This window comes from Oryx dammah, unplaced genomic scaffold, assembly GCF_014754425.2.
Source record: "Oryx dammah isolate SB20612 unplaced genomic scaffold, SCBI_Odam_1.1 HiC_scaffold_29, whole genome shotgun sequence".
Lineage (NCBI taxonomy): Eukaryota > Metazoa > Chordata > Mammalia > Artiodactyla > Bovidae > Oryx > Oryx dammah.
In genome coordinates this window covers 5,119,664-5,142,584 of record NW_024070213.1, presented here as the reverse complement: position 1 = coordinate 5,142,584, position 22,921 = coordinate 5,119,664, and the positions used below count along the sequence as shown (strand labels likewise).

The 22,921-nt window shown below is 53.9% G+C and overlaps 1 protein-coding gene across 1 annotated transcript in view; it reads left to right on the top strand.

The window, feature by feature from the left end:
• The first annotated feature begins 5,089 nt into the window (after positions 1 to 5,089).
• PARVG (parvin gamma) overlaps positions 5,090 to 22,921 on the top strand; it is a 25,166-nt gene continuing 7,334 nt past the window's right edge. The window contains exons 1-11 of the mRNA XM_040234940.1: positions 5,090 to 5,369; positions 7,103 to 7,197; positions 8,771 to 8,835; positions 9,642 to 9,744; positions 10,316 to 10,456; positions 12,747 to 12,862; positions 14,260 to 14,315; positions 16,954 to 16,976; positions 19,246 to 19,304; positions 19,532 to 19,600; positions 22,388 to 22,489. Coding sequence (XP_040090874.1) covers positions 7,119 to 7,197; positions 8,771 to 8,835; positions 9,642 to 9,744; positions 10,316 to 10,456; positions 12,747 to 12,862; positions 14,260 to 14,315; positions 16,954 to 16,976; positions 19,246 to 19,304; positions 19,532 to 19,600; positions 22,388 to 22,489 — 813 coding nt within the window. The 5' untranslated portion in view covers positions 5,090 to 5,369; positions 7,103 to 7,118. The remainder of the gene's footprint in view (positions 5,370 to 7,102; positions 7,198 to 8,770; positions 8,836 to 9,641; positions 9,745 to 10,315; positions 10,457 to 12,746; positions 12,863 to 14,259; positions 14,316 to 16,953; positions 16,977 to 19,245; positions 19,305 to 19,531; positions 19,601 to 22,387; positions 22,490 to 22,921) is intronic.

Genomic DNA, 22,921 nt, shown 5'->3' with positions numbered 1-22,921 from the left:
TCCATCACCGACTCCCGGAGTTTACTCAAAGTTATGTCCATTGAGTCGGTGATGCCATCCAACCATCTCATCCTCTGTCGTCCCCTTCTCCTGCCTCCAATCTTTCCCAGCATCAGGGTTTTTCAAATGAGTCAGTTCTTTGCACCAGGTGGCCAAAGTATTGGAGTTTCAGCTTCAGCATCAGTCCTTCCAATGAATATTCAGGACTGATTTCCTTTAGGATGGACTGGTTGGATCTCCTTGCAGTCCAAGGGACTCTCAAGGGTCTTCTCCAACACCACAGTTCAAAAGCATCAATTCTTCGGTGCTCAGCTTTCTTTATAGTCCAACTCTCACATCCATACATGACTACTGGAAAAACCATAGCCTTGACTAGACAGACCTTCGTTGGCAAAGTCACATCTCTGCTTTTTAATATACTGTCTAGGTTGGTCACAGCTTTTCTTCCAAGGAGTAAGCATCTTTTAATTTCATGGCTGCAGTCATCATCTGCAGTGATTTTGGAGCCCCCCCAAATTAAGTCAGCCGCTGTTTCCACTGTTTCCCCGTCTTGCCATGTGGCCTTGCCGTGTGCATGTGGGATCTCAAGTTCTCTGACTAGGGATGCAGCCCGTGCTGTCTGCAAGGGGAGAGCAGAGTCAACCACTGGGCCACCAGCGAAGTCCCTCGTTTAACATTTTACGCTTACATACTTTCATAGAGTCCCTTGGACTGCAAGGAGATCCAGCCAGTCCATCCTAAAGGAAATCAGTCCTGAATATTCATTGGAAGGACCCATGCTGAAGCTGAAACTTCAATCCTTTGATCACCTGGTGTGAAGAACTGACTCATTTGAAAAGACCCTGATGCTGGGAAAGATTGAAGGCAGGAGGAGAAGTGGACGACAGAGGATGAGATGGTTGCATGGCATCACGGACTCAATGGACATGAGTTTGAGTGAACTCCGGGAGTTGGTGAAGGACAGGGAGGCCTGGTGTGCTGCAGTCCATGGGGTCACAAAGGGTCGGACACAACTGAGTGACTGAACTGAACTGAACTGAATTTCAGACCTAGAATAAAGTTGCTGCGATGGTATAAGGAATTCCTGTATTTATCCTGATCCCCATAAACATGACCGTTTACCATATTTGCTTTATCCTTTCTACCTCCTCAATATAGATATAAATGCAGATATTTAGATGTTGGTGGATCATGTAGACATCCAGCATCTGTCTGTCTGTCTAGATAATTATCTCTTTCCTAAATCCTTGAGAATAAGTTGCTTATATTATGCCCTTCTGTTTCTAAGTTGTTGATGTATGTGTCCTAAAAACCAAAACATTCTCTTCCATAATTTCAGTACAAATGTCATTACCGGAAATGACATTGATACAATAGCATTATCTAACCCACCGGCCTTAATTCTATTTCTCCAGTTGTCCCAGTAATGTCCTTTTACCCAAAGAAATGCACTGACACCTTGTCACATCTCTGCAGCATTCTTTAATCTGGAGCAGTTCTTCAGTCTCTCTTTACTCTTCGTGACATTGATGGAGAAGAATACAGGTCAGCTACTGGCTAGAATGCCTCTCAGCATGCCTTTGTCTGCTGTTTCCCTCCTGATGAGATTCAGGTTCTGCATTTTTGGCAGAAGGCAGGTGTTCTGAGTACGTCGTATCAGGAGACATAATGTGTAGATCTCTCCCATTTCTCAGGATATTTATTTTAGTTATTTAGTTAAACTGATGTTGATCATGTTTGTCCATTGAAAATGTACCTCTTCTTTCTAATTAAGTATCTCATGGGAGAAGGATTTCTATGTTTAGAGTTACCTTTCCACCAGAAATAATTGGAAAACTGGGCAAAATGTAGGAAACAACTGTTTTAGACATTAGAATAGAGGCAAGGCAGGTCTGTGAACCTTAATAAAAGGGACACACATGAGGTAAACCCTACCATCACCTAGGCGTCCTGCCTGGACGTGAGTGCTGGACTGAGGTGCAGCTTAAATAGAGCTCAGTGGTCTCAGTGAGTTGAGGAGACAGAGCTCAGAGTTTGAGGACGTCAAGGTTAAAAGCAATTTAAAAGTATCAGAGTAATTCACAATTAACTGCCTGCCAGAAAACTTCTTTCAAAGCATGTGCCAGGGAAGACTCTTGAGAGTCCCTTGGACAGCAAGATCAAACCAGTCAATCCTAAAGGAAATCAACACTGAATATTCACTGGAAGGACTGATGCTGAAGCTTCAATACTTTGGCCACCTGATGCAAAGAACTGACTCATTGAAAAAGACCCTGATGCTGGGAAAGACGAAGAAGGCAATGGCACCCCACTCTAGTACTCTTGCCTGGAAAATCCCATGGATGGAGGAGCCTGGTAGGCTGCAGTCCATGGGGTCGCTAAGAGTCGGGCACAACTGAACGACTTCACTTTCACTTTTCACTTTCATGCATTGGAGAAGGAAATGGCAACCCACTCCAGTGTTCTTGCCTGGAGAACCCCAGGGACGGGGAAGCCTGGTGGGCTGCCGTCTCTGGGGTCGCACAGAGTCGGACATGACTGAAGCGACTTAGCAGAAGCAGCAGCAGCTGGGAAAGAAGAGGGCAGGAGGAGAAGGGGGCGACAGAGGACGCGAAGGTTGGATGGCCTTACCGACTCAACAGACATGAGTTTGAGCAAGCTCTGGGTGATAGTAAAGGAGAGGGAGGTCCGGTGCTGCAGTCCATGGGGTCACAAAGAATAAGACATGACTTGGTGACTGAACAACAGCAAAATAAAAATGCCAACACTCTTTAAAGGAATGCAACAAAATTTGCCCAATAACATAAAATTCTTAATATCTAGCTTTCAGTTTAAAAAACTACTAGAAATACAGGGCAAAAAAATGTGATCCACAACCAGGAGAAGAATCAGTCAGTAGAAGCAGACCAGGAAATGACAGAGATGGTGAAATTAGCATTCCACAAGACAACCGACGTGGGTGCTTTAAAAATGTTCATGTTATAGAAGGCTGTTCCAGACAAGACATGGCAGCCGAGTGCCACCAAGAGAAACCTATGATTCCAAGTGGATCTTGGAGTAAAAATAATACAAACAAAACCCCTGTAAGCAGCATACTAATATTTGGGGAAATTTGAGTGTGAATGAAAATATTACTATTTCAGTGTTAATTTTCTAGAGTGTCCTATGGAAGAATATGTTTGTTTCTAGGAGATAAATTCTGAAATATTTGGAGATGACATGTCACAATCCCTCCTTGGAATTTATTTGTAAGTGGTTCAGGAAAAAAGTGAAAGAAAAAGCAAAGCAAAGATGTAGTAAGATGTCAAAAAAAAAAAAAAACAAGCAAACCTTCTTGAGATTTGGCAATGTAATTCACAACCTTTACACAGTTTGTCGTCGTTTAGTGCTAAGTCATGTCCGACTCTCCCGACACCGTGGACTGTGGCCTGCCAGGCTCCTCTGTCCATGGGATCATATAAGGAAAATTAAGCTATGATGTGTATGTATACTTAGTTGCTCGGTCGTATCCAACTCTTTGCAACCCCGTGAACCGTAGCCCCCCAGGCTCCTCTGTCCATGGGGTTTTCCAGGCAAGCATACTGGAGTGGGTTGCCATGCTGTCTTCAAGGGGATCTTCCCAACCCAGGAATTGAACCTGCGTCTCCTGCATTACAGGTGAACTCTTTACCTGCTGAGACACCGGGGATGTCCAAGCTGTGACAGATAACTCTAATATAGTTATATAGAATAATTATATGGTTTTCTATATGAAATTCAAATTTTAAAAATCATATTGAGTGACAGCCTCTTTCTCACTGCATTTTGCAACAAACCCCAGTCTCATACAGGTGGGGCAGAGCGGCAGACTAGGCCATGCATCTCTGTGTCTCCCTCTGTAACGTACAGATGTAAGAGCATCTGCCTGCAAAGCTGAGTCCTAGTGAAATTAAAGCCCTGACAATTATCCTTGCTTCATCGTCAGTCACTCAGCAAATATTAGCATCAGCAATACCTTTTGTCACTTTCATGACCTTTCGTGAGCAGCCCCACTTTCCTGCTCGCACGCTCCCCACGTGCCCTGCCCCCTTTTCTGCAGGATCTGTCAGCAGAGAAAGGGTGGTTAGCCTCTGGTCACCTGGCACTGTCACCTGTTGCTATGGAAACTCTCAATTTCAGCCCGGCTCATAAAGACTCAAGCTCAAGAGACCAGCTTGAGTCCGCCCCAGCTGTCCTGGGATCTCACCTTCTTGTGTTCCTCTAGTCCTTTGCACAGGCTGTTCCCTCCACCTGGAACATTCTTACCCATCTTTCTTTCAGCTGGCAAACTCTTACTCATCCATCAAAGCCCACATCTCCTGGGAAAAACTTCCTGATCCCCTTAGGCAACAATAGCCATCGATGTTTATCCAGTGAGCCCACTTCGTGCCAGGCATTGCTCTAGGCACTAGGACTCAGGAACCTTAAGGGACTGTGGTATGGGATCAGGAAAGGATCTGCTTCTTAGATAAGGCAGTTAGGGAAAGCTTCCTGAAGGAGGAGGCACTTAAGCTGATGATAACGATGCAGACTCAGCCATTTTAAAAGCTGGGTGGGGGGCACAGTAAGCGTGACCACCCTAAAGCAGGAAGGTAGGTGGCACTTTCAGGGAATAGAAGGGTTGTCCATGTGGCTGGGAGGGCGTGAGGATGGAAGAGGTAAGGAGATGAGAATGGAGACAAAGCCGGCAGATCCCGTTAGGACCTTGGGCTGGGCTGGGCAGACTGGATTTCATTTTAAGGGCTACTGGATACTGCTGGTGGGTTTTAAGTGAGTTGAGATGTGAAGTGGGTCCTCTGGTCACTTGTGGAGAACAACTCAGGGGGAGGAGGTGGGGTTTGAGCAAGCAGTGTGTTCCCAGCTAGGAGGCTCCTGTATGGTCCAGGCGAGAGGACAAGGTGGGCCCTGGCCAGGCCGGGGATAAGAAGCTGGAGGGACAGCCTGGAGGCAGCGCTAGCTGACTCCCAGCCTCTGGCTTCAGGAACTGGCTTGGTTTGCATATCAGGGAGGGGAGAGGGACAGAAAGAAGAAATGTAAGCTCTGAGCTGCCTTCGAGGCGTCTGGGGAGTGCGGAGGTGTGGCTGGGGGGCAGAGCTTTCCGGAGAGGGTTTCGGTGGCATCGCTTTCAGAGCATCAGGTTCTAACGCCCGGCCGGGAGGAAGCGCCCTGCAGACGCAGCGTGGATGGCTTTGCAGAAGCCACAGGCCCCAGAGGAAGTGAGCCGCTTGCCCCTGCCTCCTGGGAGGCCCCTGCCGACCTAGGGCACCGGAACTGGCTTTGCTTTGGAACCTGGGGACCACCAGCGCTTGAGCTCCGTGGCCTTCATTTCCCTGCGTGGAGGAAGCAGCCAGGTGAGTCCTCGGTTCTGAGCCTGAGCTCAAACACACAGAGAGGGAGGCTCTGGGAGGCCTTGTGGAAACGAGGCCAGGAGAACCCGGTCTTAGCCGAGGTCCCACAGGGACGATGCCGGGCGAAGCACACCCTGCGCCCAGCTGGACCCCCTGCCTCCCAGGCTTGCAGGCCGCTGCTCCCCCAGCCCAGAAGGGCGCCCTCCCAGCTCTCGTGTAGCCAGGGAAAGTTTCCCTCTCCAGCCTGTCATCTCCCCTAACTTTCAGCTAAGGAGACCAGCCACCCCAAGTCTTCCGATGAAGAAAGAGAGGCCCAGGTCTGGGAAGGGACAGCCCCTGGGGCTGCTGATGGCTGGAGGCAGCTCCCAGCTCTGTGGACACTTGCTGCCTTTAGCGCCCATCAGGTTCAGCCCCTCCTGGTAAAGAAGCATCAGGAACAGAGAGGGGAGGTTGTTTGCCCAAAGTCACACGGGAGGAGGAGCCCACCTGGAACCCAATCTCCTAACCTCCCCCCCTCCCCCAGGCCTAGTTCCCGCCTCTCCTCTGGCCCGTCCTTTGAACAGAACCCCCTCCAAAAGGAGGCTTGGGAGTTCGGAGGGATGGAGTCAGCCCAGTGGCTTGCTCTCCACACCCCCAAGATTTAGGGCAGGACGGAGCCGCAGACAGGGCCCCGGAGTCCCCTGGCTGGCCGCCCGTATCATAGCGTGACTACAGTCTTGTGAGTGCCTCCATCTCATGGCAGCTCTGGGCCCGGCTACTCCAGCCAGGCCTCCTGGGGCCGGAGCTGACGGCCAGCTTCTGTTGCAGGAGGCCCCCCGGCCCCAAATGTCTTGTTTGGGGCTGAAAGCGCTGCAGAAGGCCCAGGGGCCAGAGCGGAAGTTGGGGGGCAGGGCCACACCGGGCAGGAGAGGAAGTGAGTCCAGGGGAGCAGGAAGGAGGCTCTGACTCTGCCGGGCACCCTCCCCTGCAGCGAGGATGAGGAGGGCCAGCTCTGAAAGCTCTGGCCCTTCCCGGTGAGCGGAGAGGCCCCTGGGCTCCCTCGACAGGCCAGGATGATAAGCCCCACTGTGGAGAAGCTTGCTCAGAACTTGAGCCAGGTAGGACCAGCCCACACCCCCAAGAGCCCAGCCTGCACCCCAGTCCCACGTCCACTCACTCAGAGGCTGGGGGGCTGCTCTGTGCCCCCTGACTCAGGCTCAGGGCCCAGAGAAGACAGGCCTGTCCCCCACCCCTGCCCTGGTAGGAGCTCCTGGTCTGCAGACATCACCCGTCAACGTGATCACCGCCACACTGCTGCCCCGCCCCTCCAGCAGATTTGCCCCCTGAGGTCAGCCAGAGGGTTTTCTGGATCCAAGAAGCTCTGAGCAGTGGGTTGCCCCCTTGGTCCTACTGCCTGGGGTGGGGGTGGGTGGGTGGAGGTTCCTGTGTGTTGTCGGAGGGGCCGTGGGCTGGCCGCTCCGCACCTGACCAAGGAGGACCCCAGCTCCCCACCAAGCCTTTGCACAGGCTCTGACCTCAGCCTCCGCCTGTTTCTGCAGGGCATCCCGCAAGCACTGGCTCCTAGTGACCCTCTCAGCAGGCACCCTTTCCCCTTGCCCAGGCAGCGCGGTGACTTGTCCACCCCCCCCCAGCCAGCTCCCACCCTCTCCCCGCGCCTCCTGGTGTCTAGAGGAAACAGCAGACCTCAAGTTTAGAGTGACTCGGAGGGTGATGTCCTTGGTTCCCTTCCTCCCCAGGGCCAGCAAGGCAGCAATGGAACCGGAGTCCCTCTACAACCTGCTGCAACTCCCTGGGAAGGTGGACCCACCAGCCGAGGAAGAACTCTTACAAGGTGCCGGCCGGGTGGGGCGGAGGGGCAGGGCCGGCATCCTGAGAACCCCCCCGGGCCGGTGCAGGCCCTGCCTTGGCTGCCAGATGGTCCGCTGAACACCCAGTTCTGTCCAGCCCCTGCTGCCTCTGCCTTCTGCTTTATACTTGACTCCGCTGCTTCTGGAACCTTCCACTGAGTTATCCCCAGATCCCGCATAACCGCACTTCTCCAGGTTAACAAGGACAGTGGTGAGGATGCTGACTGCTGTGTGGTCCCGTCTGTGCGGGGGCTGAGCTGAGCTCGTCTTAAACGCAGCATCTCACCTGTTATCTGAAGAGTGGTAGTCACGGGTGCTCTCACCTCCTTTTTACGGATGAGGAAGCAGGCACAGAGGGTGACATGGCAGAGCCGCAAGCCCGGTGCCGCGGGGCTGACTGCATTAACTGTCTGGTGTTCTTGGTTTATAAGTGGTTTCAGGTTGTAAAGCATCAGGAGGAAAATTGCTCTTAGGGTAGCAGGGCTTCGTGATTTGGAAAAGTGTTTATTTTTGGTTTTATAGTCGGTTTGGAGATACAATTCTGGCAGACAGAGCTGGAACATGGTGAGATTCAGAGTGGCAGGAAGGACGCTCCAGGAAGGGGCCGCGGCCATTCAGGCACCGCCACCCCCGCCCCACCCCTGCCACCAGGCATTTGCTGGAGCCTGTCCTCCTGTGAGGATCACACGGGCCAGGTGGGACTCAGAGCCCTTCAGCGTGTCTGGAAGACTCCAGCCAGGCTACGTGAACACAGAGGCAATGCACCTTGTGGATGTGGGCGAAGCCAGCCCCGGGGTGACCAGGTTTCTCCCATATCCACTGGGACTCGATGATCTCCAGGGTCTGCCTGGGCCCTGCCATTTGTGGGTTCTGTGGTTCTTCAACTTAGGGAAGATGCTGACCCAGGTCTTGGGGCTCAGTGGACAAGGCAGGTGCCCTCAATGCCCTGCCCACACCGGGGAGCCCAGCAGTCATGGTTGAACGCTGCCTCGTCCCCTAGGAACCCGGGGACCTGGGCTTAACTGGTCTGTGACCCCTTCACATAAGAAAGAGGAAGATGTGGAAAGAGGGTCAGATAAAAGGCAGGATGCCCAGTTAACTGTGAATTTCAGATAGACAAGAAATAGTTTTCAAGTTTACGTATGTTCTCCAAATTTGAATATTGTGGTGTCTGAAGATGGGCTGGTGTTCACGAGAGAAGTGAGGGGGAAGAGTGTCCTGGGGTGGCAGGAACCACTTGGTTGAAGGAAGGGGGTGCAGAGGACGAGGCATGTCTGGGAAACCCAGGTGTCTGGGCATGTTTGGTGGTCGGGGCATGTGTGTGTGTGTGTGTGTGTGTGATGACATGTGTGCGTGTGTGTGACCATCTTCGTGCATGTGTGAATGCACTTGTGTGCCTGTGTCTGAGTGCCCTATGCACATGTGTGTGCCTGTGCATGGGTGTGTGTGTGTGTGCGTGTGAAGTGGCAGGACCAGTCTCCCCTCTTGGTCGAGACGCTGGCTCCAGGGCTGACCTGCAGTCCCCCATCCATGTGTCATGCTCCCCTCTGTTTCCAGGAGAGAAGAGGAAGTTCCTTCCCCCCACTTCCCGGAATAACCCCAAATTTGAAGAATTGCAAAAGGTGCGGCAACCTTCTCTGACCATCTTTCTCTGGAGGAGTCTTTTTGCCTTCTTGGGGTGGGGACCGTGGGCCACCCCCTCCCCAGCCTCAAGCTGGTGGGTGGCGACCCGCAGGCTCCCGGGAGACCTGCTGAGTGGCTGCGTGGAGGGATCTATGTTGAGCGCCGACGGTGTGCCTTTCTGTGCGCGGTGCCAGCAAGGCTCCTGGCGGTTGAGAGGGAGCTCACCTGCGTCCCAGGGAGCGGAGCCTCAGAGGAGTGACCTGACCCGTGGGGGACATGTGGTGGCCAGTGACGATGGAGCCGGGGTTGGACCCAGGCCACAGACCCCAGCTCTCACGCTCCTTCTCTGGCTCAGCTGCCTGGGGCAGTGGACGGCTGACCAAGCGGGTGGGAACACACGGGCACCACCCAGTTCTTCTCGGCTGCAAGCTGCGCACAGGCTAGGGGCTTCCCTTTCCTTCTGCAGTATTTCTCTAGCCTCCGTGGGGTGTTTCTGTTACCTCCTCCAGGGAGACCTCCTGACCTGCCCCACCTCTGACCGCCCCCAAGAGGATTTCAAAACCCCTGTATCATCAAAACCTTATGCAGGACAAAAAAAAAAAAAGCCCGAAGTGCTCAGGCCCACAGGAGCCCAGAGCAGGCCCCTAACAGCCAGGGAGACCAGAGCAGGCTTCCCAGAAGAGGCGATGTTTGACCTGGCCTTGAAGGATGAGTAGGAGTTGACTGGTGGGAGGAGGACAGAGCTGAGCCCAGCGAGACGCCAGGTGGGGAGTGGCCCCCGGTCAGCTGTCCCTCGGGGCCACAGGTGCTGATGGACTGGATCAACGCAGAGCTCCTCCCGGAGCACATCGTGGTCCGCAGCCTGGAGGAGGACATTTTCGATGGGCTCATCCTGCACCACCTTTTCCGTAAGTCGCTGCTTTCAGCCCCAGGAAGTCCTAGGAGGCAGAGTGGGCCAGCCTGGGGCTCGCTTGGCGTCCTCTGCAGAGCCCTTGGCAGACGGCTGCAGGACAGGCCTGTCGGCCACAGCTTCCTGAGCTCTTGCCACGGAGCAGGTACTGTTAACCCTCAACACAGCTGTTCTGTGATCATCCCCACTTTACAGATGAGGAAACTGAGCTCCGAAAGGCCTGGTAGCTTGTCCAAGGTCTCACCATGAAGAGAGCACTGTGGGGGGCGGGGGGAGGAGCCAGGGGTCTTGGCTTTAACCACTAGACCACACTGCCCTGAAGGGAGGAGGACCGCGGGTCACTGTGTGGGAGGCTCAGGGGGTGGGGCACAGGGTCTTGGTCAAGGTGGAGTGGGCCGGGGGTGTCTCCAGAGAGCGGGGCTTGCCCAGCCACGCAACCAGCATGCCCCGTGACTGCCTGGAGGAAGTAGACTGGCTGTGGGTCCCCTGGCAGGAGCCCCATCTGTCTGCCCTCCCCCAGCCTTTCCCACGCTTTCCCTCTGTCCCACCCCACTCTCTCTGGTCCTCAGAGAAGCTGAGTGGACTCAAGCTGGACGTGGAGGAGATCGCCTTGACCGCGGCCAGCCAGAGGCGCAAGCTCACAGCGGTCCTGGAGTCTGTGGACCAGAGCCTGCGGGTGGAAGAGCCACAGGCCAAGTGGAGCATGGAGAGTGCGTGGGGCTGGTGTGGAGAGGGCTGGGAGTGGGCAGGCCAGGAGGCAGAATTACAGCGCCCTCACCCGGGCAGTGGCGGGGCTGCCTCGAAGCCCAGCCCGAGGGTGATAAAGGCAGCCTTCTCCATAAGGCTGCCGTGGCTCCCCAACTCCCAAGCACCACACACAAGCTCAACTGCCTTGTTGGATGGGTGCTAACTGCCTGCTTCGTGAACTTACCTAAGTTGCATCTGCAGTGCCTGCTTGTAAGAAACGAGTGTGCAAAGTCCCACCCAGTTAGCCACTTGGTAGGATTTCCTGCCATTCCAACCTCTACATCCTGCCGTTTTCCAGATGAGAAAACTGAAACTGGAAGGAGTTGAAATAGCCTCTCCAAGGTTGGGTGGTGAGGTGGTCAGTTCAGTTCAGTCACTCAGTCGTGTCCGACTCTTTGTGACCCTGTGGACTGCAGCACGCCAGGCCTCCCTGTCCATCACCAACTCCCGGAGTTTACTCAAACTCATGTCCATCGAGTCAGTGATGCCATGCAACCATCTCATCCTCTGTCGTCCCCTTCTCCTCCCGCCTTTAATCTTTGCATCGGGGTCTTTTCAAATGGGTCAGTTCTTTGCATCAGGTGGTCAAAGTATTAAAGTTTCAGCTTCAGCATGGGTCCTTCCAATGAATATTCAGGACTGATTTCCTTTAGGATGGACTGGTTGGATCTCCTTGTCCAAGGGACTCTGAAGAGTCTTCTCTGACACCACAGTTCAAAAGCATCAATTCTTCGGTGCTCAGTTTCCTTATGGTCCAACTCTCACATCCATACATGACTACTGGAAAAACCATAGCCTTGTCTAGATGGCCCTTTGTTGGCAAAGTAATGTCTCTGCTTTTTAATATGCTGTCTACGTTGGTCATAACTTTTCTTCCAAGGAGCAAGCATCTTTTAATTTCATGACTGAAGTCACCATCTGCAGTGATTTTGGACCCCCCCCCAAAATAAAATCTGACACTGTTTCCACTGTTTCCCCATCTATTTGCCATGAAGTGATGGGACCAGATGCCATGATCTTAGTTTTCTGAATGTTGAGTTTTAAGCCAATTTTTTCGCTCTCCTCTTTCACTTTCATCAAGAAGCTCTTTAGTTCTTTGCTTTCTGCCATAAGGGTGGTGTCATCTGAATATCTGAGGTTATTGATATTTCTCCCAGCAATCTTGATTCCAGCTTGTGCTTCATCCAGCCCAGTGCTTCTCATGATGTACTCTGCATATAAGTTAAATAAGCAGGGTGACAATATACAGCCTTGAAGTACTCCTTTCCCGATTTGGAACCGGTCTGTTGTTCCATGTCCAGTTCTAACTGTTGCTTCCTGACCTGCATATAGGTTTCTCAAGAGGCAGGTCAGGTGGTCTGGTATTCCCATCAAATTTCCCACAGTTGGTTGTGATCCACACAGTCAGAGGCTTTGGCATAGTCAGTAAAGCAGAAGTAGGTATATGAAACAGTATGAAAAGGTGAGGAGGTAACAGTTTTCAAACCCCCTTTTTTTTCCTTTTTTTTTTTAAAAAAAAGTACGGTTGGTTTATAACATTGTGTTAATTTCTGCTGTACAGAAAAGTAACTCAGTTATACATATGTATATGTTCTTTTTAAATATTCTTTTCCATCATGGTTTATCACAGGGCATTGAATATAGTTCCGTGTCAGACGGTATTTGTTAGGCCCCATCACTATTCTCTCCACTGCGTTTCAAGTCTCACATTCAATAACTGATGCTTGTAATGTTGGCCCCGAATCAGGTCATCAGGCCCACCAGGCCCCTCTGTTCATGGAATTCTCCAGGCAAGAATACTGAAGTGAGTTGCCATTTCCTTCTCCAGGGGATCTTCCTGACTCAGGGATCGAACCCAAGTGTCCTGCATGGCAGCTGGACTCTTTACTGTCTGAGTCGCCAGGAAAGCCCCTAAATCACGTCACGTTCAGCTCAGATCTAACAGTTTGTTCAGCCAGGGCCCTGCCGTTGGACATTTAGCGGTTTAAGCAGCGCTGCAGTGAACATCTGTGTGTGAAAGTTCCCTCCACACATGGCTCGTGCCCTTGGGCTGTGTTTGCAGAAAGGATGACTGGAGCAAAGTGACACTATTTTTAGGTTCTGAATGTAGATTTCCAGACCTCTGTTCCCCTGATGCCTGGACACCGAGCTCCTCGGTCTGCAGAGGATGGTTGTGACAATAAGGAGACCACCACGTGGCCCCAGGTTTGGGTATCCCGGGAGCTCTGACTTCGTGCCCCCCTCTCCTCCCAGGTATCTTCCACAAGGACCTGCTGGCCACCCTGCATCTCCTCGTGGCCCTGGCCAAGCACTTCCAGCCCGACCTGCCCCTCCCGACCAACGTGCAGGTGGAGGTGATCACCATGGAGGTAAGGGGCAGACCCCAGAGGACACCTGCCTGCAGGTTGAGCATCTCGGGGCTGCGTCACCACACTCTGGACCAGGGGGTGGATGCCGCAGAGGGCGGGGGCTGAACCCGCGTGAGTTCCAGGGAGCCGGGAGAAATGCCAGATCCCGCCAGGACCGTAGGGGAAGCTGGGCCGGAGCTGTGGGCAGGAGATGCAGAGTCCAGGGCGGGCCATGGCGAGGTCTGTGGACTGGCCGGCCCCACTCACTCGGCAGATGACACCTGCCTGGGGTGTCCTGAAGGTCCTGGCTAATGACTACCACGTGGGCCGTAAGTGACCATCTGTTCACGGCCCTCTGGAGCGTCCACACCCTGGGCCACCGCCACTGCCCTCCCACTGTGACGGCCTCGTCTCCCAACGCATGGGTGTGAGAGGGGCCCCAGGGACCTTTCTGGTTCCAGCATCTACTGAGTGCTCCCTCTCCAGCACTTGTGGACTTATGCTGTAGCTGATGGCCCAGGAGTCTGTGCCTGCCTTCTCTCTCAGACAGACTCTGAGTACCACCAACAGGGACCCCCACGCCTGCTCCCTGCTCTCCCCTCCCCCACCTCCCGGGCACCTGGGGAGCAGCCAGCTTCCCTTATTCCAGAAGGCAGAATACACTGAGTCCAGCCAAACTCAGGAGGATTCATCCTGACTTTTCAAAACCACTGACGAATTCTATGGCTATATGTAAATTAGAGGTGACTTCATTCCTTCATGCATTCACCTATTCATTCATTCACCCACCCGCTCATCCATTCATCCACCCACTCACCCATTCATCCACCCGCTCAGCCATTCATTTATCCACTCACCCACCCACCTGCTTATCCACCACCCGCTCATCCATTCATCCACCCACCCACTCATCCCTTAACCTTTCCATTCATCCATTCATTCACCCGCTTACCCATTCATCCACCCACTCACCCATTCATTTATCCACCCACCCACCCTCTCATCCACCCACCCGCTCATCCATTCATCATCCACTCACCCATCCACCCATTCATTAACCTTCCCATTCACCCATTAATTCATCCATCCACCCACTCATTTATTCGCCCACCCAGTCACTTCTTTGTTATCAGGTAAACACATGTCCATTGACGCCTGTGAGCCAGACACTGAGTGGACTCTGAGGATACCTGGGCACCAAGGCAGACACGGTCCCCCTCTTTGTAGGGCTCAGGGCCTGTGGGAAGGACAGTTAAGCTGGTCCCATAAGGGCTGCCCAGGAGGGAGGCTGCCTTGAGAAGCAGATGCGGCAGGGTGAGCTGGGTCCCTCGGGGCAGCTTTGGGCCCTCCTCTGGCGGCAGTCATGGGCCCTAGAATTTTCTGTGGCTACTCCATTCCGCCCCCATTCTCTCTCCTAGCGCACCAAGAGCGGCCTGAAGTCGGAGAGATCGGTGGAGCAGCTCACTGAGGGCGGGTGAGGCAGGGCTGGGGTGCTGGGCTTTCTCGGGAGTGGGCAGTGGGCCCTGGGGCAGGGGCAGGCCTGCCTGACCTTCTGGGCGGGGCCCTCACTCTGCCAGCCCTACTAAGTGCTGCCTGGCCTGTGGAGTCCTGGCCGGCAGAGCCGCCTACACCCACCTGCCCTGCACGCGCTTCATGGCAGGGTTGGAAACACATCAGGGTCGGGGCCATGCACGTGGGCTCTGCCACAAGGCAACTGCAGGGTCCGGGGGTCTGGGGAGAAGGGGGGCTGCTGTTCGGCGCCTCTGAACTGCAGGCTGGGTGAGGCTTTGGAGGGGTCTCAGTGGCACGGGGCCAGCTGGCCTGTGGCCAGAACTCCCACCAGCCTGGGTGGTAAAGGAAGCCGTGCGTGTACCCTGTGCCTCTCCTGCCAAGCCCTCCAGCGCCCCCCAACTGCGTCTCTCTTCAGGGAGACCTGGCCATTTGGCATTACTGGACTCCCCTGTGGTGGAGATTGTAACTGACCTCAGCCAAGGGTCCCCCTGCCACCCATGGGCTCACACTTTGGGACACCTGCCCAGGTTCCAGGGATAGGAAGGGGGGCGGTGCTGGCCCTGCAGCAGGCCCCTGGGTTTGGGCTACAGGTTCCGCTCCGTGAATTGTAGAATCTTCACCTGATCCAGGCAGAATGTCTCTCACCCTTGCAAAGCCGCCAGAGCTGCACAGGGGCCCCGCTCCGCCTGCAGGCCCGCATTTCCCCAGACCCTGCCACAGGCCGCTGCCTGGCTTCCCCTTTTCGCCACCCACCCCATCTGGTCCACAGGTCTTTCTCGGTTGGCCTGAGAGTGGGTTTCTTAACAGGAAATCTGTGGATTCTCCTTTCCTGTCTAACCCTTCCCGCAGGCCTACTGTGTGCAGGGCACTGGGCTGTTTCAGCTCCCTTGACCCATTTAACTCTCAGAGGCCCAGCTGGGCAAGTTCAGTTCTCTCCTGTTCGCAGACTGGGCAGCCAGCCCTGCCTGGGCTGAGATCCCAGCTCAGCCTGGTATGAGCTATGCGTCCTCGTGCAAGTCACTCCCTCTCTCTGAGCTTCTTCATGCCTTTGATAAAGGGGGACCCCCCCTTTCCTGCTTGTTGGGGCTGTCGTGAGGGTTATAGATGACGCAAGAAAAGGGACCTTCCCCTCTTTTGTGCCCCCAGCCCTGAGGTCCTCTCGGGTCTACGGCTCGTGGGTGTCCACTGGGGCCAGGCTAGGGGGATGGGCTAGCTGATGGCAGGTAATGTCTGTGGCGGAGGTGTGTGGGCCGGGCATGGCCGGGGTGGAGGGAGCAGACGTCTGTCGGCCCCTCCTGCCAGTGGGGCCTGGCACACCTGCCTTCCCAGTGACACCCCAGGAAGAAGGCCTGTTCCCCCCGACTCGGTGAAGCTACATGCCCTCCCCACCATCCGTCTTGACCTGTCTATGCCGAAGCTTTAGGGTCTGAGAACGGGTTTGGGGAACTTAAGAGTGAGGGTGCAGTCAGCGGTGGTCATGGTGGCCACACCCCTCCTCCCTTCGCAGCCCTAAAGCCACCCTTCTCAGCCTCTGCTGAGCTCGGACGCTTCGCTGAGGGCCCACCCCTGGCCCTGGGCTTGTGTCCCAGGTGGCACAGGGCTGTGTGCCCCTCCTGGCAGCTGCCTCCGTGCGGAGCCCTGGGCCTTCGTCTCAGGCTGCTTCCCCCACCCCTCTCGGCCCAGCTTCCTGCCAGGGTTACGGTCGGTTGGAGGGACCACCTGGCTCTCCTGGGAGAGCCCAACATTCCCCGGGCATGGGGGCGTGGCGTTGGGGGGGGTGAGGTGGGCAGAATCGAGCTTTCAGGGTGTCGGTGTGGGGAGGGTGTGGAACACTTCACAACAAAGTCCAGGCGAAACCGCTCAATGACAATGAAGAGGCGGCGAAAGAAGCCAGACACGAGGTGGGCACACGGCTTCACTGCCAACACAAGCAGCCCAAACGGAAACACAGCCGGGCCTCTGAGCGGCAGTGACCTCTGTGGGATGTGATGAGGCGGGGACCAGCTGGGGGTGCTGGGAGGTTCTGACACACAGGGGTGCGGGTAGACACGCGCCGGCTCTCTAGTGAGGATTCGGGCGTTTTTATGGTGTCGTGTAATACCCTCCCACCACAACTGAAACAGCCTCCCAGGTGGTGCTAAGAACCTGCCTGCAAGTGCAGGAGACACAGGTTCGATCCCAGGGTGGGGAAGATCCCCTGGAGGAGGGTGTGGCAACCCACTCCAGTTTTCTTGCCTGGAGAATCCCATGGACAGAGGAGCCTGGCAGGCTACAGTCCTTGGGGTCGCAAAGAGTCAGACACGACTGAAGCGACTTAGCAGGCATAGCACAGCTAAAACAGCACCCACAAAAATGACACAGTCCAGGCATTTCTAGGTGTGGGAGCCTCGGGGGGAGATTTGGACCTCTGCTATTTGCTTCCCATGAGGGCCCTGCCTGCTTAGGAACTGCCAGGAAAAGGGAGCGCGTATTTCTCTGTTGGCCTGGCCTCTGCCAGGCCTTGTCACACGAAGACACTACGTCTCTGAAGTTGTTGTTGTTGTTTTTTAACCATGTGTTTGCTCTCTCCCCACCCCTACCCCCTACATTTTTCTCTTTAGCCCAGACAAGGACCAGCCATCAAGTGAGTACCTTCCTAATTTAGGGGAATCTTTTTCTGTTGGGTGTGTGCTGAGACAGACATGGCGTTAGGACTGGCTGATGACTGGGTGTGCTCGCAGTTCCTTTATGGTCCGCGACGTAAGAGATGCAGGTTCGATCTCTGGGTCAGCAAGATCCCCTGGAGGAGGGCAAGGCAACCCACTCCAGTATTCAGCTTGAAGAATCCCGTGGACAGAGGAGCCTGGCAGGCTATCGTCCATCGGGTCGCAAAGAGTTGGTCACGACGGAAGTGACGTAGCACGCAGGCATGTGTATCTCCAGCCCTCTTGTCTTTTTGTCCTCCCTTCTGTCTGTCTGCCCGTGGATTTGGCTGTTCCTTCTCGTGAGGCTGCTCATATGGGTAGAGAGACTTTTAATTCCCATCAGTGGTGGCAGCTGTGGAGTTGTTCAGCGTGTGGGCTCTGGGGCCAGGCAACCTGGGTTCAAACACCAATTCCCCCTTTTATTAGCCATGTGAACTTTGGTGAGTGACTGAACTTGTCTGTGCCTCAGGGTCCTCATCTATAAAATGGAGTTAATAATGGTACCCACCTCTTAGGCGGGTGGCAGGGGTTAAAAGGTACTTTGTGAACGTGCTTAGCACAGAGAAAGTGCTTAATAATGATTGTTCACTACCTTGGCTGCTATTTTTGTGACAGAGTTCTTCACCAGTTGACTGATTGACTCAGCCATTCCTTCTTTCATTCATTTATTCCTTAGTCAGTCCGCCTGGCCAGCTGGCGGTTGCTTATCCTTCTGTGCATCCATGCACTCATCCATCCATCCATCTATTCATCCATCTACTCATCCATCCATCCATTCATCCAACCATCCATCCATCCATCTATTCACCCATCCATTCCTCTATCCACCAACCCATCCATTTATCATCCATCCATCCATCTTAATATGATTTTTCCTCCCCGAACTTTCCCCGCTTGGAACAGAGCTGTATAAACAAGGGGTTCTCACCTGCAGAGGAGGCAATATGACCTGTGAGGGGCTTCTGAAAGCAAGGACTGAGAAAGGTTGAGTGGGAGAAGTGAGGTACCAGGAAGGCCGGTCCGGTGAGATGTCTGTGTGTGAGCAGGTGGAGGGGCAGCCCAAGGACCTGGGGTTTCCCAGGGAGCAGTGTTTGCATGAGGCTGGGTCACACAATGAGGGGCAGGGACACGGAACAGGGCTTCCTAACACCGTGGCTAGAGTGTCCCTTGTGTTCTGGCTTGGGTCATTGGAGTGGCTCCGTCAGGGACACAGTTTCACTGACCACAGGCCAAGAGGTCTGGGAGGGCTGAGTGGTATTTCTACCGTGTTTGTCGGTTTATGGGCATTTTAACCTGCATAGTGCGGGCTGGTGCTACTCATCCCCCCCTTCACTAATGAGGGAACTGGGGCATGGAGAGGTGAAGTGACTTGTTCAGAGTCACACAGTGGCTGGCTGCAGAATCAAGACGTAAATTCTACCCAGTTTGGGTATTCAGTGCCTTGAGGACCGGTCTCCCCAGGGGAGGCGTGTTAGCTGCACACGGCAGGAACGCAGGTGGTGGGAAAAGGACCTTAGTCTGAGGCCTTGGCGCCTCTGAGTCTGGACCAGGGGCCTGAGCTGCTAAGATGCTCCCATGGGCCTGACTCAGCTGCTGAGGGTGCTGGCCTTCTGTGCACCGTGGGGATTTCAGCCTCTCTGCAAGGGCTGGATGCCCTTATTCTGCCACTCCACAGACGCTGGGGAGGAGACCTCTGGGCCAGGAGTCAGTCTGGGGCTGGCCCCTGTTCAGCCACCCATGGCAGCTCCTGTGGACTGCTGGGTGGAGCAGGGAACTGCGGGGAGGCAGGGCGAGTTCCCAGGGGATGGGGTGGTGTCCACGCTAGAAACGATGACTGTTTATTTAAGACCTATTGTGTGCCCATCTGGGCTTTCCAAGTGGCGCTAGTGGTAAAGAACCTGCCTGCCAACGCGGGAGACATAAGAGACATGGGTTTGATCCCTGGATTGGAAGATTTCCTGGAGGAGGGCATGGCAACTCACTCCAGTATTCTTGCCTGGAAAATCCCCATGGACAGAGGAGCCTGGTACAGTCCATGGGGTCACAGAGTCAGACATGACTGAGCAACTAACACTTACTTATTTACTTGGGATAAAACTACATCTCTCTCTGGACTGTTTCTTCTGAGAAACTTTGGTGGAAAAGAAGTCCCTGTTTGGCACAAAGATAATAGCATCGTAATGAGGTGTTTATTGGATCTGTCTGCAGAGGACGTCTTTGATGAATTATTTAAGCTGGCTCCAGAGAAGGTGAACGCTGTCAAAGAGGTAGAGAGATCAAAGCTCCAAGAGTGCCTCCTGCCGCCTGCCCACCCGCCGCCCACCTGACCTGGGTCTGGGGGACAGGGTGGGGCCGAGGGGGAGGAATCTGGCCTTCACTCTGCAGCTGCTGTGCTGGGTGCCACGCGGTGGGGGGCAGAAGCTTTCTGTGACCCTGAGTGGGAAGGTCGGGAACCTGAGCTGGGGGCCTGGGGCCTCGGTTCTTCCCTGGACAGGCCATCGTGAAGTTTGTCAACCAGGAGCTGGACCGCCTGGGCCTGTCGGTGCAGAATCTAGACACTCAGGTAGGGATGCGGCTGTGGGGCCCGGGGTCGGGAAGGGCCACGGGGAGAGGGTTTGACAGGGCCCACAGGGAGCCTGGCCTACCCTGTGTGACCCGGGGTGTCACCTCTCAGTAACCTGGGGTCCTCCTCTCCAATGGGGGCGTTGCATGGAGGCAGCATCGCCCATCAGGGGCAGGACAACGGTCCTGTGGAGTGAGGACCTCAGGGTTTGTCTGTGCTGTTAATCACTTTCATTGTGAAACAACTGCCTTGCAGCTCGTTTTTCCCCAAAACTAATCTTGGACTATCCGATACAATGACTCAAAACACAGGAGGGTTCCCTGTCTAATTGAATTGACTTCCCTGGTGGCGCTACTGGTTAAGAACCTGCCTGCAAGTGCAGGAGATGTAAGAGATCTGGGTTCCCCTGCAGGAGAGTATGGTCACCCACTCCAGTATTCTTGCCTGGAGAATTCCATGGACAGAGGAGCCTGGAATCGCAGAGGCGGGCACGACTGGAGAGACTTAGCATGCACACACGTATGCCTGGTGGGGTGGTAGGTGTTGACACAGCCCCGTGTCCAAGGGCCCCCGCGTCTCCTGATCCACGGTGCTGACGACGCTGAACAGTCCCAGGGCAGGAATAGAATCTTGAGCTGTCAGCCTCCTGTGGTGGACCGTGGCCTCCCACCAGAACGCTACGCCCCTGATTTCCCTTAACACAGTTGGGGGCAGAGAAGTCGATGGCCAGCCCAGGCCCTTCAGGGCAGCAGTGGAGCCCGCTGGACCCCGGGGGCATTGACTGGACATGGTGGTACAGGATTCGGTCCATCTGGCTTCTGTTTACACAACATGGTCGGGGGGGACCGGTGGCAAGGTCATCAAATGGCTAATGGTAAGCTTAGCTAGAGCTGCTGATGTCTCAGACACAGCCTGTCATTAGCCAGTGGGGAACAGGGTTGATATAGCCCTGTGCCTGGAACTAAATCCAATGAAGCCCTACCCTGCGCAGGCCTCTGAGCAGAGCCCTTCGCATATGTCAGCTCATTGACTCCTCCCAACAACCTCCTTAGGTGGGAACTGCTACTATCCCATTTTACAGATAAGCACATTAAGCACAGAGAGGTTAATGAACTTATCCAAGGTCACACAGAGATTAAGTGGTGCTTGTTGCTCAGTCGTGTCTGACTCTATGTAACCCCATGGACTGTAGCTCGCCAGGCTCCTTGGTCCACGGGATTCTCCAGGCAAGAATACTGGAGTGGGTTGCCATTCCCTTCTCCAAGGGATCTTCCCAACCAGGGATCGAGCCCGTCTCTTATGTCTCCTGCATTGGCAGGCGAGTTCTTTACCACTGGCGCCACCTGGGAAGCCCGACTAAATGGTCGACCTGGGACTTGAACCCCGGCTGCTGAGGCCAGAGTTTGTGCGCCATCAGCACCTTGCACGGTGGCCGCATGAGAAGCCCGTGTGTGACGTGGTCTGGTGACACAGCAGGGTAGAGGTGGCAGACTCTGAAGCCAGGTGGGCCCACGTTGCCCCTGGGCTTGAGGACGCCTCCCTCACTTTAGCTGTGTGACCTTGGACCTGGATTTCTCTGAACCTCATACTCCTCTTCTTTTAAAATGGGTACAAGGATCCCACTCTCATAGAATTGTGAGTAACAGGTGAGATGGTGAACATCGGGCGTTTTGTGGATTACCTGGCATTTGGTAAAGAATCCGCCTGCAATGCAGGAGACCTGGGTTCCACCCCTGGGTTGGAAGATCCCCTGGAGAAGGGATAGGCTACCCACTCCAGTATTCTTGGGCTTGCCTGGTGGCTTAGCTGGTAAAGAATCTGCCTGCAATGCAGGAGACCTGGGTTCCACCCCTGGGTTGGAAGATCCCCGGGAGAAGGGAAAGGCTCCCCACTCCAGTATTCTGGCCTGGAGAATTCCATGGCCTGTACAGTCCACGGGGTCACAAAGAGTCGGACCTGACTGAGCTACTTTCACTTCACTGACACACTGTAGACACACGATAAAAAGTTTTGGTTTTATTGTGTTTTATGTGGGTATGAACAGATGATGTCTTGGGTTTACATTCTACCTGTTTCATCTTTATGTCTCACTTGGTAAAATAAAGGTGTTTGAATAATAAACGGCACATGTGAGAATGGTATTTAGAGACTTGCATAAAGGGGATATTAAAGGCCCCGGTATTTCAGCTGTACATTAGCAGGCAAGATTTGGGGCTAAAATAACAGCGTGGAAACAGACTTATTACGAGGCAATTCCATTAAGGACTTCTATCGGTGACTTACTTCCAATATTCAATCTTGTGTTTTGTGTCTTTGAAGAGATTGAATAGGATTATATTAGCATATGATGCGCTGATGCCGGGGTGATGGATTTATCTCTGAACGTACAGACAGAACAGACAAATACGAATGTAGCAGCCAGCAAAATGAGCCCGGTGTGATGTTCTCTGCCTTTTCCTGATGGAATAGGCTTACACTTAACTCTGTTTTCTCCTGAGCCTCTGTAGCTCATGGAACCGTATGTGGTTTAAAAAATGATTTGAGGCTATTTCACAGAAAATGTAAAAATGGCTCGTCTTATCAAGCATGTGCTGTGTGCTAGGCAGCCAATAACTGCTTTATACCTGCTGCTGTTTACAACAACACCACAAGGTCAAGGACGTCATCCCTATTTCTCAAAAAGGAACCTGAGGCTCAGAGAGGCTGTATGATGTCTATAGTCACACCGCCTGTAGCAGGCAGAGTGGGACCCTCCAGGTGACCCGTCTTCAGTCCCCTCCTTTGCAGTTTGCAGATGGCGTCATCTTACTCTTGCTGATTGGACAGCTAGAAGGCTTCTTCCTGCACTTGAAGGAGTTCTATCTCACTCCCAGCTCTCCTGCAGAAATGGTAAGTTTTTGCAAAGATTTTCCTTTCCACCTCTACCTCTGAGTGCTCAGATCTAGGAAACTGGCATGATCAGTCTTCATTCACTCACTTACAGGTGAAGTAAAGGGTGAAGGAAACTTTGGTTGTCCATATGTCTGCCCATCCACCCACCAACCTCACCTGCAGACTCTTACACCTAGCCATTGACTTGCTGATTCACTCATCCACCCAGTTCATCTACCCATTTATCCATCCATACATTCATCTACCTATCCGTCCATCCACCATCCATCCACCCACCCACTCATCCATCTACCTACCCATTCATCTATCATCCATCCATACATCATCCACCCACCCATCCACCCATCCATCCACTCATCCATCCACCATCCATCCACCCACCCACCCATCCATCCATCTACCCATTCATCTATCTTTCCATCCATCCAT